This window comes from Crocuta crocuta, unplaced genomic scaffold (assembly GCF_008692635.1).
Source record: "Crocuta crocuta isolate KB4526 unplaced genomic scaffold, BGI_CrCroc_1.0 scaffold469, whole genome shotgun sequence".
Lineage (NCBI taxonomy): Eukaryota > Metazoa > Chordata > Mammalia > Carnivora > Hyaenidae > Crocuta > Crocuta crocuta.
The window spans coordinates 36,883-49,859 of NW_027531907.1; the positions used below are offsets into that span (position 1 = coordinate 36,883).

Here is a 12,977-nt window from a genome sequence, read left to right on the forward strand (position 1 = left end):
ACCAAATGGTGAATCTAATTGAGCTGCTCTCCACTGTGACATTTTCTTACTAGAAAAATATTGATAGTTTCGAGATTTGCCACACAGTATTTGAGCCAAATCATAAGCAGGGGAAACATAACTCTCATACCTTTAAGAAAAAAGTAAGAGTCTCAGCCATGTCACAATTTAATCATCAGAGAATTTGATGAACATGACTCCACAGGACCTCAGGCTTTTAAAGACCTACAGAGCATTAAATAGCAGGGGCCCTAGGTGATTTGATAAGACATAAGCATAACAGGGGCACCTGGGTGGTTCAGTCCGTTGAGCGTCTGACTTTGGCTCAGGTCATAATCTCATGGCTCACGAATTTGAGCCCTGCGTCAGGCTCTGTGCTGACAACTCAGAGCCTGAAGCCTGCTTCAGATTGTGCGTCTCCCTCTCTCTCTGTCCCTCCCCCACTTGCACTCTGTCTCTCTGTCTCTGTCTCTCTCAAAAATAAATTAAAACATAAAAAAGACATAAGCATAACAAATAGATATTTGTCAATGAATCTTATAACTGTGCAGAAAATAGTTTTTGTTGTGGGGCAGTGAGCATGCACAGTACCAGTGACCATACTTTACTTCCCTTCATTTTAAGAAGACAGCACAGCGTTTGATATAGAGTGTGTGGTTTGGAAGGAAATATACACCATTTGAGGGTGGTTATGCTTACATACTTGTCAGATGACCGAAAAAGCTATCTTTAAGTAGGGTACTAGAGAATCAGAACTTTTTTAATCATATGAAGCTAATTTGCACAACTATCTACAACTATATTTGAAAACATGGGTAGAGATATATTTTAACAAAACTGACTAAGGAAGAGATTGAAAATCTAAGAGACTAATTTCCAAATAAGATATGAGAAAAGAAAATGTAAAACATATATTTTCTCCCTCAAAAAATAAGTTTCAGATCCAAGTGATTTCATAGGGAAAATTGTACCAGATCTTTGAAAAACAGATAAACCCAGTACAATTCAAATAGTTCCAGAGAATAACTAAAGAAAGAAAACTCTCAATATTATGAAATACAAGATTGACTCCAAAATCTGACAAAGAGTATACAATAAAAACTACATGTTGGGGTGCCTGGCTGGCTTAGTTGGTAAAGCATCTGACTCTTGATCTTGGGGTCATGACTTCAAGCCCCACATTGGGCATGTAGCCTACTTAAATAAACAAACAAATGTTTATAAACGACTATATGTTAACTCAGTTATTAATGAGTTAATTAATAGTCCCAATGAAATATTAGCAGACTGAATCTAGGTCACGTTAAAAATGTACTAGGACCAAATGATAAAGATATCCACTAATATTGCTATTTTAACATTGTACTTGAGCCATTTACCAATGCAACTAGAGGGAAGAAAAAAATCAAATTTAAAAACTGGAAATCAGAGGGAAAATTATCACCTAATGGTGATATGTGCTCCTAATATTTTATAATTTAATGAAATATTAGCATATAATATTAATAACCAAAAATCAATAGCTTTAAAATATGAAAACCACAAGCAGTTAGAAAATATAATGGAAAATACAATTCCATTTACCATTGATATTAGATGAGCAAATATACTATGGAATAAACATCATGACTGCAAATCAGACATGGAAAGTTTTAAAATATAAATTATAATTGAACAGCAACATGTTCTTTTATAAGAAGGACTTGATAGTAAAAAGATGTTAATTAAATCAGGAGACTATAGATGCTGGCGAGGATGTGGAGAAACGGGCACCCTCCTACACTGTTGGTGGGAATGTAAACTGGTGCAGCCCCTCTGGAAAACAGTGTGGAGGTTCCTCAAAAAGTAACAACAGAACTACCCTATAACCCATCAATAGCACTGCTAGGAACCTATCCAAGGGCTACAGGAGTGCTGATGCATATGGGCACATGTACCCCAATGTTCATAGCAGCACTCTCAACAATAGCCAAATCATGGAAAGAGCCTACATGTCCATCAACTGATGAATGGATCAAGAAGATGTGGTTTATCTATACAATGGAATACTACATGGCAATGAGAAAGAATGAAATCTGGCCATTTGTAGCAACGTGGATAGAACTTAAGGGTGTTATTCTGAGTGAAATAAGTCAGGCAGAGAAGGACAGATACCATATGTTTTCACTTATAAGTGGAACAGGAGAAACTTAACAGATGACCATGGAAGAGGGGAAAGGAAAAAAATAGTTGGGGAGAGGGAGGGAGGCAAATAATAAGAGACTCTTAAATATTGAGAACAGGGGGTTGATGGGGGTGGGGTAGAGGGGAAAGGGGGCAATGGGCATTAAGGATGGCACTTGTTGGGATGAGCACTGGATGTTATATGGAAACCAATTTGACAAAATATAAAAGAAAAAATATGTTAATTATCTTAAAGCTAATTCAGGTATTATAATCTTAATCAAAATAATAATTGTCTTTTATTTTACTTATATTTATTTATTTGTTTATTTATTTACTGAGAGAGAAAAGCAACTGTGAGTGCAAGTAGGGAAGGGGTAGAGGAAGAGGGAGAGAGAATCTTAAGTAGGCTCCATGTTCAGTGTCAAACTTGATGCCAGGCTTGATCTCACAACCATGAGATCATGACCTGAGCCAGAATCAAGAGTCAGATGCTTAACNGACCATGGAAGAGGGGAAAGGAAAAAAATAGTTGGGGAGAGGGAGGGAGGCAAATAATAAGAGACTCTTAAATATTGAGAACAGGGGGTTGATGGGGGTGGGGTAGAGGGGAAAGGGGGCAATGGGCATTAAGGATGGCACTTGTTGGGATGAGCACTGGATGTTATATGGAAACCAATTTGACAAAATATAAAAGAAAAAATATGTTAATTATCTTAAAGCTAATTCAGGTATTATAATCTTAATCAAAATAATAATTGTCTTTTATTTTACTTATATTTATTTATTTGTTTATTTATTTACTGAGAGAGAAAAGCAACTGTGAGTGCAAGTAGGGAAGGGGTAGAGGAAGAGGGAGAGAGAATCTTAAGTAGGCTCCATGTTCAGTGTCAAACTTGATGCCAGGCTTGATCTCACAACCATGAGATCATGACCTGAGCCAGAATCAAGAGTCAGATGCTTAACCGATGGAGCCACCCAGGAGCCTCAAGTTATTTTTAAATTAATCTAAAGGATATATTCTATAATTCATTGAAAAGATAAATAAGAATAGCCAGAAAAAAACACTGAAAAGGAAAAGTATAAAGGGATATTCGCCTTATCATATAGTAAAACATTCCATATGTCTCAACAAAGTAAACCTTGTGGTAATGACAATGAATTCATAAAACAAAATTGAATGTCTGCCAACATACCCAAAACCCCACAGGATTTTTTTTTTTCATCATAAAGGTGGTATATGAAACCAGTGAGGTGAATATCAACATTTTATTAAAGAATTTGGTAAGATCTGGGTACTCACCTTGCAAAAGATGAGTAAATCCATTTCCCATATCATTTACAAGAATACATTCCAAATGTATCAATAACTTAAATGTATAACATAAAATCAGGAATGTCTTGAAGGAAAATAAGGGCAAATTAGAGTAGATGTATGGGGAATAAGCTTAGGAATTCCCTGGGCTTACACAAAGGGTTAGCAAGGCATAACAGCCATAGAATGCTCCCACTGGAGCTTGGGTAAACAAGATTGGGACCCCAGGATAGATCAGGGAGGGGGAAAGGCCCCCAAGATAGAGAGGGGGGTGAAAAGGCACCCAGAATAGAGAGAGGGGCAAAGGCCCCCAATACAAACGTATATGAGGTAAGCAATATTAGTCATTCAGGGTGAAAATGCCCTCCCAGTTTAGTACGATAGCAGAAAGCTGCTTTCACAGGAAGGAAGGACCTCATTAGGTAAACAGGTAAATAGGGCTATAGACCTTTGTGCTATGGGTAGTGCTGTCCAAAGTGAAGCTGATTTACAAAAGAAAAGGAGCCTTGTTAATCTTGAACTTATGTGCCCTGTCTGTCTTACCCCTAGGCTAGCTTAGATAAACAGACATGGCACCTCTGTCTGCCGTTAACAACCATCTGCCCGGCTGTCCAGCTCCAGGATTTTGTTTTATATTGACCCAAACCCCAATACTGTATGTCTTCAAAACCCCTTTTCCTTCATGCCCATGAACTGATGTTCACGAATTCATTGTCTCTTTGTCCATGCCCATCATGTTTGTAAGCCTTCTGATCTTAATAAGTTAGGGGCAAGAACCTTATTTGGGGCTCTTGTCTTTTCCTGGACATTAGCCATCTCTTGCATTTTAATCCTGCATCCACTCTCTTGCTGGCCTAGAGAGAACTTTAGACTTAGAGTCTACCACAGACAGGCCTTTTAAATTATGATTTAAAACAAAAGTAGTGCCTAGGTGGCTCAATCAGTTGAGTATCTTGATTTTGGCTCAGGTCATGATAGGGTTGTGGGATCGAGCCCCACACTGGGCTCCATGCTAGGCATGGAACCTGGTTAAGATTCTCTCTCCCTATACTCTCCCCCCCCAACTTTGCTATCACTGTCTCTCTCCCTCTAAAATAAATATTTAAAAATATAATAAATAAGTAAATAAACCAGAAAAAAAAAGACTGATTAATTTAACAGCATAAAGAAATGTAAATTACTTTGCATGACAAATTAGAAAAGAGGAGGTGGTGGTGGCAGGAAAAAGACAAAGGAAAACTAGGAAAAATATTTGTAACTCAAATCATAAAGGATTCATCTTCCTAATTTATAGAGAGGCTTTAAAACTCTGAATGAATGAATGAACAAACAAACAAACAAACAAACTCAATTTAAGAGGTCTAATACTATGACAGAAAATGTAGAAAAACATGAAGAGTTCAAAAGAAATAAACTGTACTTTAACTTGAAAAAAGATATTCTACTTCACTAATTTTAATAGAAAAGCATTCTTATAAATTGCTAGTTAGAAAACAATGATAAAACTGTTGTGCAGAACAATTTAATAATATTTATTAAATTATAAGTGTATTACCCTCTAATACTGAAATTCCACATCTGGAAATTGATATATGTGCAGAGTGACTCATTTAATGCTTTCTCCTTTTTACTTCCTACAGAGCACAAGTTTGGAAATGACTTAAGCACCCATAAATAGCAAATTACTTAAATAAATTTTATGTTCTATCCAGACAATGCATTACCATATAGCTCTTAAAAACCAACATACAAAAGAGAATAAGGAAATTCTCTATGGAGAGGTCTTAGGATATAATAGTAAGAGAAAAAAAGCAAGATGTAGAGTAGCATATATAATGTGCTAGCTTATGTATAAGAAAGTGGGGTGAAATAAGGGTATACAGGGGCACCTAGGTGGCTCAGTCGGTTAAACATCAGGCTTCGGCTCAGGTCATGATTTCGCGGTTTGTGGGTTCAAGCCTCATGTCAGCCTCTGTGCTGACAGCCAGGTCAGAGCCTGGAGCCTGTTTCGGATTCTGTGTCTCCCTTTCTCTTTGACCCTCCCCTGCTCGCTCGTTCTCTCTCTCCCTCTCTCTCTCTCTCTCAGAAATAATAATAAAAAAAGCAATAAGGGTATACATTTAAAGTTTCCTGTATCTGAAGAAAGGTAGACTGGGAAGACTACAAGAAAGTAATGAAAGTAGACATAAGGAGGTGGGGAGAAAGTGAAGTAAATGGTGATAGGCTGAGAATAAGACTTCTCAATGTACTACTTTTTCTAATTTATTTAACCATTTGAATGTATTACTTATGAAATATAAAAAAGGAAACATCAAACATCAATGAAATTGATTAACATAACATACATAAAATTAAGAAATATTCTTCTATATAACCTCCAAAATTTAAAAAGAGTCAAAATGAATGGCAAATAGTATAGAAAGTGATACAATGAAAAACGTTCAATATATTTCATGGTACACAGAAAAGGTATAAAAGGTGAAATATACAAATATTTTCATTACTTTTTACCTTTAAAGGGCTGAAAATAAAATATTTAACAGTATAACAAAAGAGCACCATAAATATTGTTTAAAAGAAAGAGGGGTCAATTAGGATATAAAACTGAAAATAATGTAGTACAGAAACTAAAACAAATTATGTAAAGAGTAAAAGGCCAAAAATCTATCCTCTGAAATCTCAAATACAAATATAAACTTCTGGGGTACCTGGGTGGCTCAGTCAGTTAAGTGCCCTACTCTTGATATCAACTCAGGTCATGATCTCACGGTTTGAGCTCTGCATCAGGCTCTGCACTGACAGCACAGAGCCTGCTTGGAATTCTGTCTCCATCTGTCTCTGCTCCTACCCCACTTGTGCTCACTTTCTCTGTCAAAACATAAATAAACTTTTTTTTTTAAATTTTTAATTATTTCTGAGAGAAAGACAGTGTGAACAGGGGAGGATCAGAGAGAGAGGGAGACACAGAATCTGAAACAGGCTACAGGCTCTGAGCTAGCTGACAGCAGAGAGCCCGACGCGGGGCTTGAACCCACGAATAGTGAGATCATGACCTGAGCCGAAGTCGAAGGCTTAACCGACTGAGCCACCCAGGTGCCCAAAATAAACATTTAAAAAATACAAACTTCTGGGGTGCCTGGGTGGCTCAGTCAGTTGAGTGTCCGACTTCAGCTCAGGTCATGATCTCACGGTTCCTGGGTTCGAACCTCGCTTCAGGCTCTGTGCTAACAGCTAGCTCAGAGCCTGAAGCCTGCTTCAGATTCTGTATCTTCATCTCTCTCTGACCTTCCCCTGCTCACGCTGTCTCTCTTTTTCTCTCTCAGAAATAAGTAAAACATTTTAAAGATTTTTTTAAAAATACAAACTTCTACGAAGTTTCATTAAAGGAAAAAAGAATACATATACATACATACATATACATATATATGTATAATGTCTTAGAGTATTTTAAAATTATATGGGGTAGATATGTCTGTGTGTATTTCAGCAGAGAAGGGAGATATGACCATAAATTTAAGGACAATAAAGAATTTAGAGTAATTTTCTAGCAAAATATAAGACATTAGATCCAAATATATTTACAATAAAGCTCCTTGCTTCATTTGATGAAATTAGAATAAATATAAAACCTAATATAGTAAAAAAAGAAAAGTTGTGACCATATTTACTTATGAATATAGATATAAAATTCTGATAAAAAATCATTCAAAAGCAAATAGAATGTATCAAATAGGATTTATTCTAGAAATACAAGAATTATCTGATATTAGAAAATCTAAAACATGAAAGGGGTGCCTGGGTGGCTCAGTCAGTTAAGCGTCCAACTTAGGGTCAGGTCATGATCTCACAGTTAGTGGGTTCAAGCCCCGCATCGGGCTCTGTACTGACAGCTCAGAGCCTGGAGCCTGTTTCAGAATCTGTGTCTCCCTCTCTTTCTGACCCTCCCCTGCTCACGTTGTCTCTCTCTTTCACATACAAATAAATAAAAACATTAAAAATTAAAAAAATCTAAAACATGATTCATTATATAAATGAATTAAAGGAGAAAAAATCATATAATTATATCAACAGATTCACAAATAATGTATAATAAAATTCAGCAATAATTGACCAAAAAACTATAACATAACTAAAAACTACTGACGAACTAGTAAAATCCAGTAGCATATTTAACAGTAAAATGCACAATTATTATTAAAACCAGGAAAATAAGAATGTTTTAGTAACTACTATTTTGGCACACTGTTTTGGAGGTTCTGATAAATAAAATATGAACAGAATATTCTTCTTAAAAAGGTATAAATTCTGAAGAAAAAAGAAAAAATTCTATTTACAGGTGATATAATTATGTTTCTAAGAAAAAAATACAAGTAAACTTAATTTTTAAAAGATATCAGAGAATCAAAGGTAAACAAAAGGCCATCAATCAGTTTTTCCAACACTGTGAATAAAGAGTAAATTTTAAATGTACTCTTATTTAAAAGACATAAATTCAAACAACTGAATTTACAACACCTAAACAAAAGAATAAAATATCTAGGAAAAAGCCATAAAAGTCCAAAATCTATATATGAAGAAACAAACAAACAAAAAAAACCTTATTAAATCAAGATAGAATATCTTATTAAAACAAGAGCTGAATAAACAGAGAAGTAAATCAAATTTCTTAAGGTACGAATGTTCTATTAGTATGTCATTTTTAGTCTGAATCTCAATTTTAATATAAATAGCACTGCTAGGAATTTACCCAAGGGATACAGAAATGCTGAGCCATAGGAGCACATGTACCCCAATGTTCATAGCAGCACTCTCAACAATAGCTAAAACATGGAAAGAGCCTAAGTGTCCATCAATGGACGAATGGATCAAGAAGATGTGGTTTATCTATACCATGGAATACTACATGGCAATGAGAAACAATGAAATCTGGCCATGTGTAGCAACATGGATGGACCTTGAGGGTGTTATGCTGAGCGAAAGAAGTCAGGCAGAGAAGGACAAATATCATATGTTTGCACGTATAGGAGGATTAGGAGGAACTTAACTGAGGAACAAGGGGGAGAAGAAGGGGGGAAATGGTGGGGGAAAGGGAGAGAGGTAAACCATGAGAGACTCTTGAATGCTGACAAAAACTGAGGACTGATGGATGTGGGGGGGAGGGAGGATGCGCATGGAGGAAGACACTTGTGGGGATGAGCACTGGGTGTTATGTGGAAACTAATTGACAATAAACTATTTGTAAAAAAAAAAATAGAATTTTTTTGAAAAGTGAACGATTCACAATGAACAATTATTTTTAAAAATTAAGTTGTCTGACAATATTGTTAAATTATTTTTTGTATTTTTAAATTATTATAAAACTGCTTTTAAAATATACACATTTGGGATTGGCTCTAGGACTGTCTGTCAGATCACCAAAATGGCAATGGATCCAAATAGAGATTGGAACTTATCATATCAAATGGTAGCATTGTGTCTCCATGGGAAAAGAAAGTTTGTTTGTGGTAGAGTGCTCAGGGAAGTGGGTTGGCTCAAAGTGAAGGGTTTGCCCTTTTGGTAAGGTCAGGAAACACCAATAGAGAGCCGTGTTTCTGTAAGTTTCTTCCAGAGAATAGTGAGAATAGAAGCATCAACAGTGTCAGTGCCTTGGGAATCTGATGCTGAGAGGCAGACTTCCCTAGTGTCCTCCTCACCCCCCACATGAACATGGTGGATGCCTATTGTTTTGACTCCCAAACAGCATCAGCTCCCCTCTTCTGGGTGTTGCCTAGTGACTGGCCTCAGCAAGAGCCTGGATACAAACTGGAACAGCTGGGACTAGGTGCCAAAGCCCCTGGTCCAATAGTGGCACCTAACCTAAATTAACCATTTAGAGCCCTTCCCTGGGAATTTTTAAAAGAAGCTAGAGGGACCCTATTTCAGTTCATCTCTGGAGCTGTAGGTGTTCATTCCTTAGGAGTCCCACACCGAATGAGGCAGTGATGAAAGATGCAGAGAGCAAGGCCTGGCTCCTATTATCTCTGAAGCCCAAGACACTACCCATCCAGAGTTGGTAGATTGCTGTGCCATTCTCCCTCTTGCCCAGGCTAATTTGATACAGGCTTCTGTCACCCAGAACCAAGAGTCCTGACTAAGAGTGCATCCTGTATTCTTTCTTCTCCTTCTCCCATAGCATCCAAGGCTAATGTCAAATGCCCACTCCCAAGGTTATCGCAAGCCCCCCCCACCCACTGCTCAAGTTACATGGCTTTTATCCATCATTAAGCCCTGCTGCTTCCATCTCCAAACTGTAGCTCCCTTTCCCCACTTTCCCTTCCCAAGGTGAATCCCTTGCCTCAGACCTCAGCCTCTAACTTGTCTCTCTGCTACTACTCTTGACTCCTCCAATCTGCTCACTACATTACAGTGAAAAGTGGTCTTTTCAAAATAAAAATCACATCACATTGTTTTCCTGTTTAAGGCCCTTCTGTGTGTTCCCATCACACCTGAAATAAACCCAGTCTCTCCGCAATGAGTTTATGAGGTGAGGTATGCAGGCTCTTTCAGGATTTCCCCCAAAGCCTCCTGCACCAGAGTGATGGTAGTTACTTTGTTTCCTCAGAGAAGAAATACAATTTGCTTCCCTGGGGCTATTTCCTATCTCAGGTAATTAATACTTTTAGCATAGTAGCATTTGTTCGCTTTGTGGATAGTTCATGTAGTCTATGCTTAGTTGTATGTATTGCTCCTCCAATCAGAGCAGGAATGGAAAAAGGATGCAAATATGCACAGAGTAACAGGCAGCATCCCTTTCTGGGAGAGAAGACAGCAGAAAGAAAGGCAGAAGTTCTCATGGGAGTTTGGGAGGAGAAGGGGAAAGACAGCAAGAGGAGGAAATAATCTTATAAGAGAAAAAAACAAAAATTGATAGACATTCCCTCACCTAAAAAATAAATAAATAAAATAAAATCATCCTTTAAAAAACTGCAGTCCATGGCACTGACCACAGAGGCTACTCTAGCCTAGGAATCTTCAAATTCCTTTGACCTGCTCCCCAAAGGCCAAACCCACCCACAAAAGTACATGAATAAAATCAGATCTCCCCTATGCAAGGTTTTCATAAGAAAGCAACAGAACATGAGAATCTCAATACTGAAACTAATAGATATTTCTCTAAAAGGCTAAACATGAACTAGAAGACAAAACGGCATTACATTCTAAATACTGAACTATATATATCTTAAATAAACACATGGAAATATGAAGAAGAAAACAACAACAAAAAGAACGGCTTAAACCAGAGACCCAAATGCTTAGAATAGAAATAGACAAAAACATGAAGAAATAAAATGATAGATCAAAGTAAAAAACAAATCATATCAGAAATGAAGATTAAATTATAAGGTATCCCATAAAAATATAGCCAAATGAAAAATTAATAAGGGACATCGAAGAAAGAAGAAAAGTGGGCCAGGGAGTAAAAATAAATTAAGCTAATAACATCCAAGGGAAAGTGGTTGAAATAGAAGACAACCCAAGAAGATCCAAAATGAACAGATCCATGAAACAATGAATATTAACAGTTAAAAATGATCCATGAAATCTTTCTGAGGCTTAAAAAAAAGGAAAAAGAAAGAGAACAATTTGAGTCTACAAACTAGAGGGGCCCATGAGATATCTGAGAAAACTTTACACAGAACAATCAATTCCAGGGCATATCTCAGTAAAAATATTACACTTCAAAGATAAATTAAAGGCATTCAGGCCTCAGCTCCTCACATGCTGCACTTGTAGCCCAGATCCCATATATTAGGGAGTCCTGGCAGCAAGTGCCATCCTCTAGCTGAGGCAGCAACCTGAGGTGGAGTCACAGGCACTAAGACCCCAGACCTATCTTTCATCCTGTTTTCCCAGAAGAGAAGGTGAAATTCCAGTGAAAAGTGACGTGACCAATTTACTAAGCTGGTCAGTACAGAAGCAAACCTGGGAAGAGCAGCTCCTGACTTCCCACCTGGTGCTTTTTCTTCCAGCTACATTTCCTTTTCTTCACTGGAGTAAAAATCAAAATGCTTAGACTGAAAAATTGTACTATATCTCATTAAAGACTGTGAAACACTTATTTCATTTGCCATTAAGAAGGAAACAATTCAGAAAGACTAAAAAGAAGGAGTATGAGGATGTTAACCTCACTTCCTCCCATGGATATAACTAAACATCACTCACATCTATCAGAAAACCACCCAAAGACTGGCAGAACAAACCCCACAATAAATGTAGAGAAGAGGCCACACTGAAGAGGGTTGGAAGGGCAGAGATGTGGTGGGAAGCCAAATGGACTACAAGCCATCCACCAGAAGGAGGAAGCCTTGGGTGCAGAAAAGGGAGAGACACAAAGTATCACACTAGGTAACTTGTATGGGAAAGATGAATCCCCATAACATTTCGTTTTGAAAAACAGAAGGGCTGTGTTTCATGAGTTCTTACAACTAGTGGGACTTAACATCTAGAATTTTAAAACTCAGCAAGGTGGACTCTGGAAGAATCTAGATGGCATTAAGAAACTAAGTCCCTGCCCTTATAGAGATACCACAACAAAGATCTTACAGAGATACAACACTGAAGCAACAGTTTGAAAAACACCTGGGGCATATAGGAAAGTTATTTACTCATCACAGACCTTGTCCTGGAGAGACAGAGACCATTAGGAGAGACTTCTCTAGGAGAAAAGGAGACAGCAAATGCCATTTACCTACCTCATCCCTCAGCATAAACACAGGCCACCTGTGGGAACCTGTGCAGCACCAACATTCACTAGCTGACCTGCTTACACCCCCTCTCTGTGCTTCAGCAAATCTTACTCCTCAAGCCAGACCTGCCTCAGTCCTGGCACTATGGGTCCCCCTCTCCAAGAGGACCAGGAAAACGTTGCTAAAACTGCATGTTCTGCCCCTGCACATGTGGATCTACCCACTCTAACATGGTAGGCTTTGGTCCCAGTGGCAGTAGAAGTAGCAGTTCTCCTCTTGCAGAAGACCAGCAGGTAAACCTTGCTAACACTAACAAAAGACAGAAAGCAAGCCAAAATGAAGAAATGGAAGAACTCTTCTCTAAAGAAATTCCAGGAAGAAATGACAGGTAAAGAAATGCTCAAAACAGATATAAGCAATATAACTGAACAAGAATTTAGAACAATAGTCATAAAATTAATTGCTGGGCTTGAAGCAGGCATGGAAGACATCAGAGAAACTATTGCTATTGTTGTTATTTTTAAGACTATGGAGCTTAAAAATAGTTGTGATGAATTTAAAAATGCTATAAATTAAATGCAAAATAAGATGGAGGCATCCAATGCATGGATTGAACAGGCAGAGAGGAGAATGGGTGAATTAGAAGACACAATTATAGAAAAAGAGGAAGCCGAGAAAAAGAGAGATAAACTGATCAAGGAACACAAAAGGAGAGTTCCAGAGCCGAGTGATATTATCAAATGGAACAATACCCATATCATAGGAATTCCAGA

General features: G+C 37.6%; 1 protein-coding gene across 1 annotated transcript in view; it reads right to left on the bottom strand.

The window, feature by feature from the left end:
- Window positions 1-11,232: 11,232 nt before the first annotated feature.
- OCA2 (OCA2 melanosomal transmembrane protein) overlaps window positions 11,233-12,977 on the bottom strand; it is a 354,024-nt gene continuing 352,279 nt past the window's right edge. The window contains exon 24 of the mRNA XM_077774607.1: window positions 11,233-11,359. Coding sequence (XP_077630733.1) covers window positions 11,233-11,359 — 127 coding nt within the window. The remainder of the gene's footprint in view (window positions 11,360-12,977) is intronic.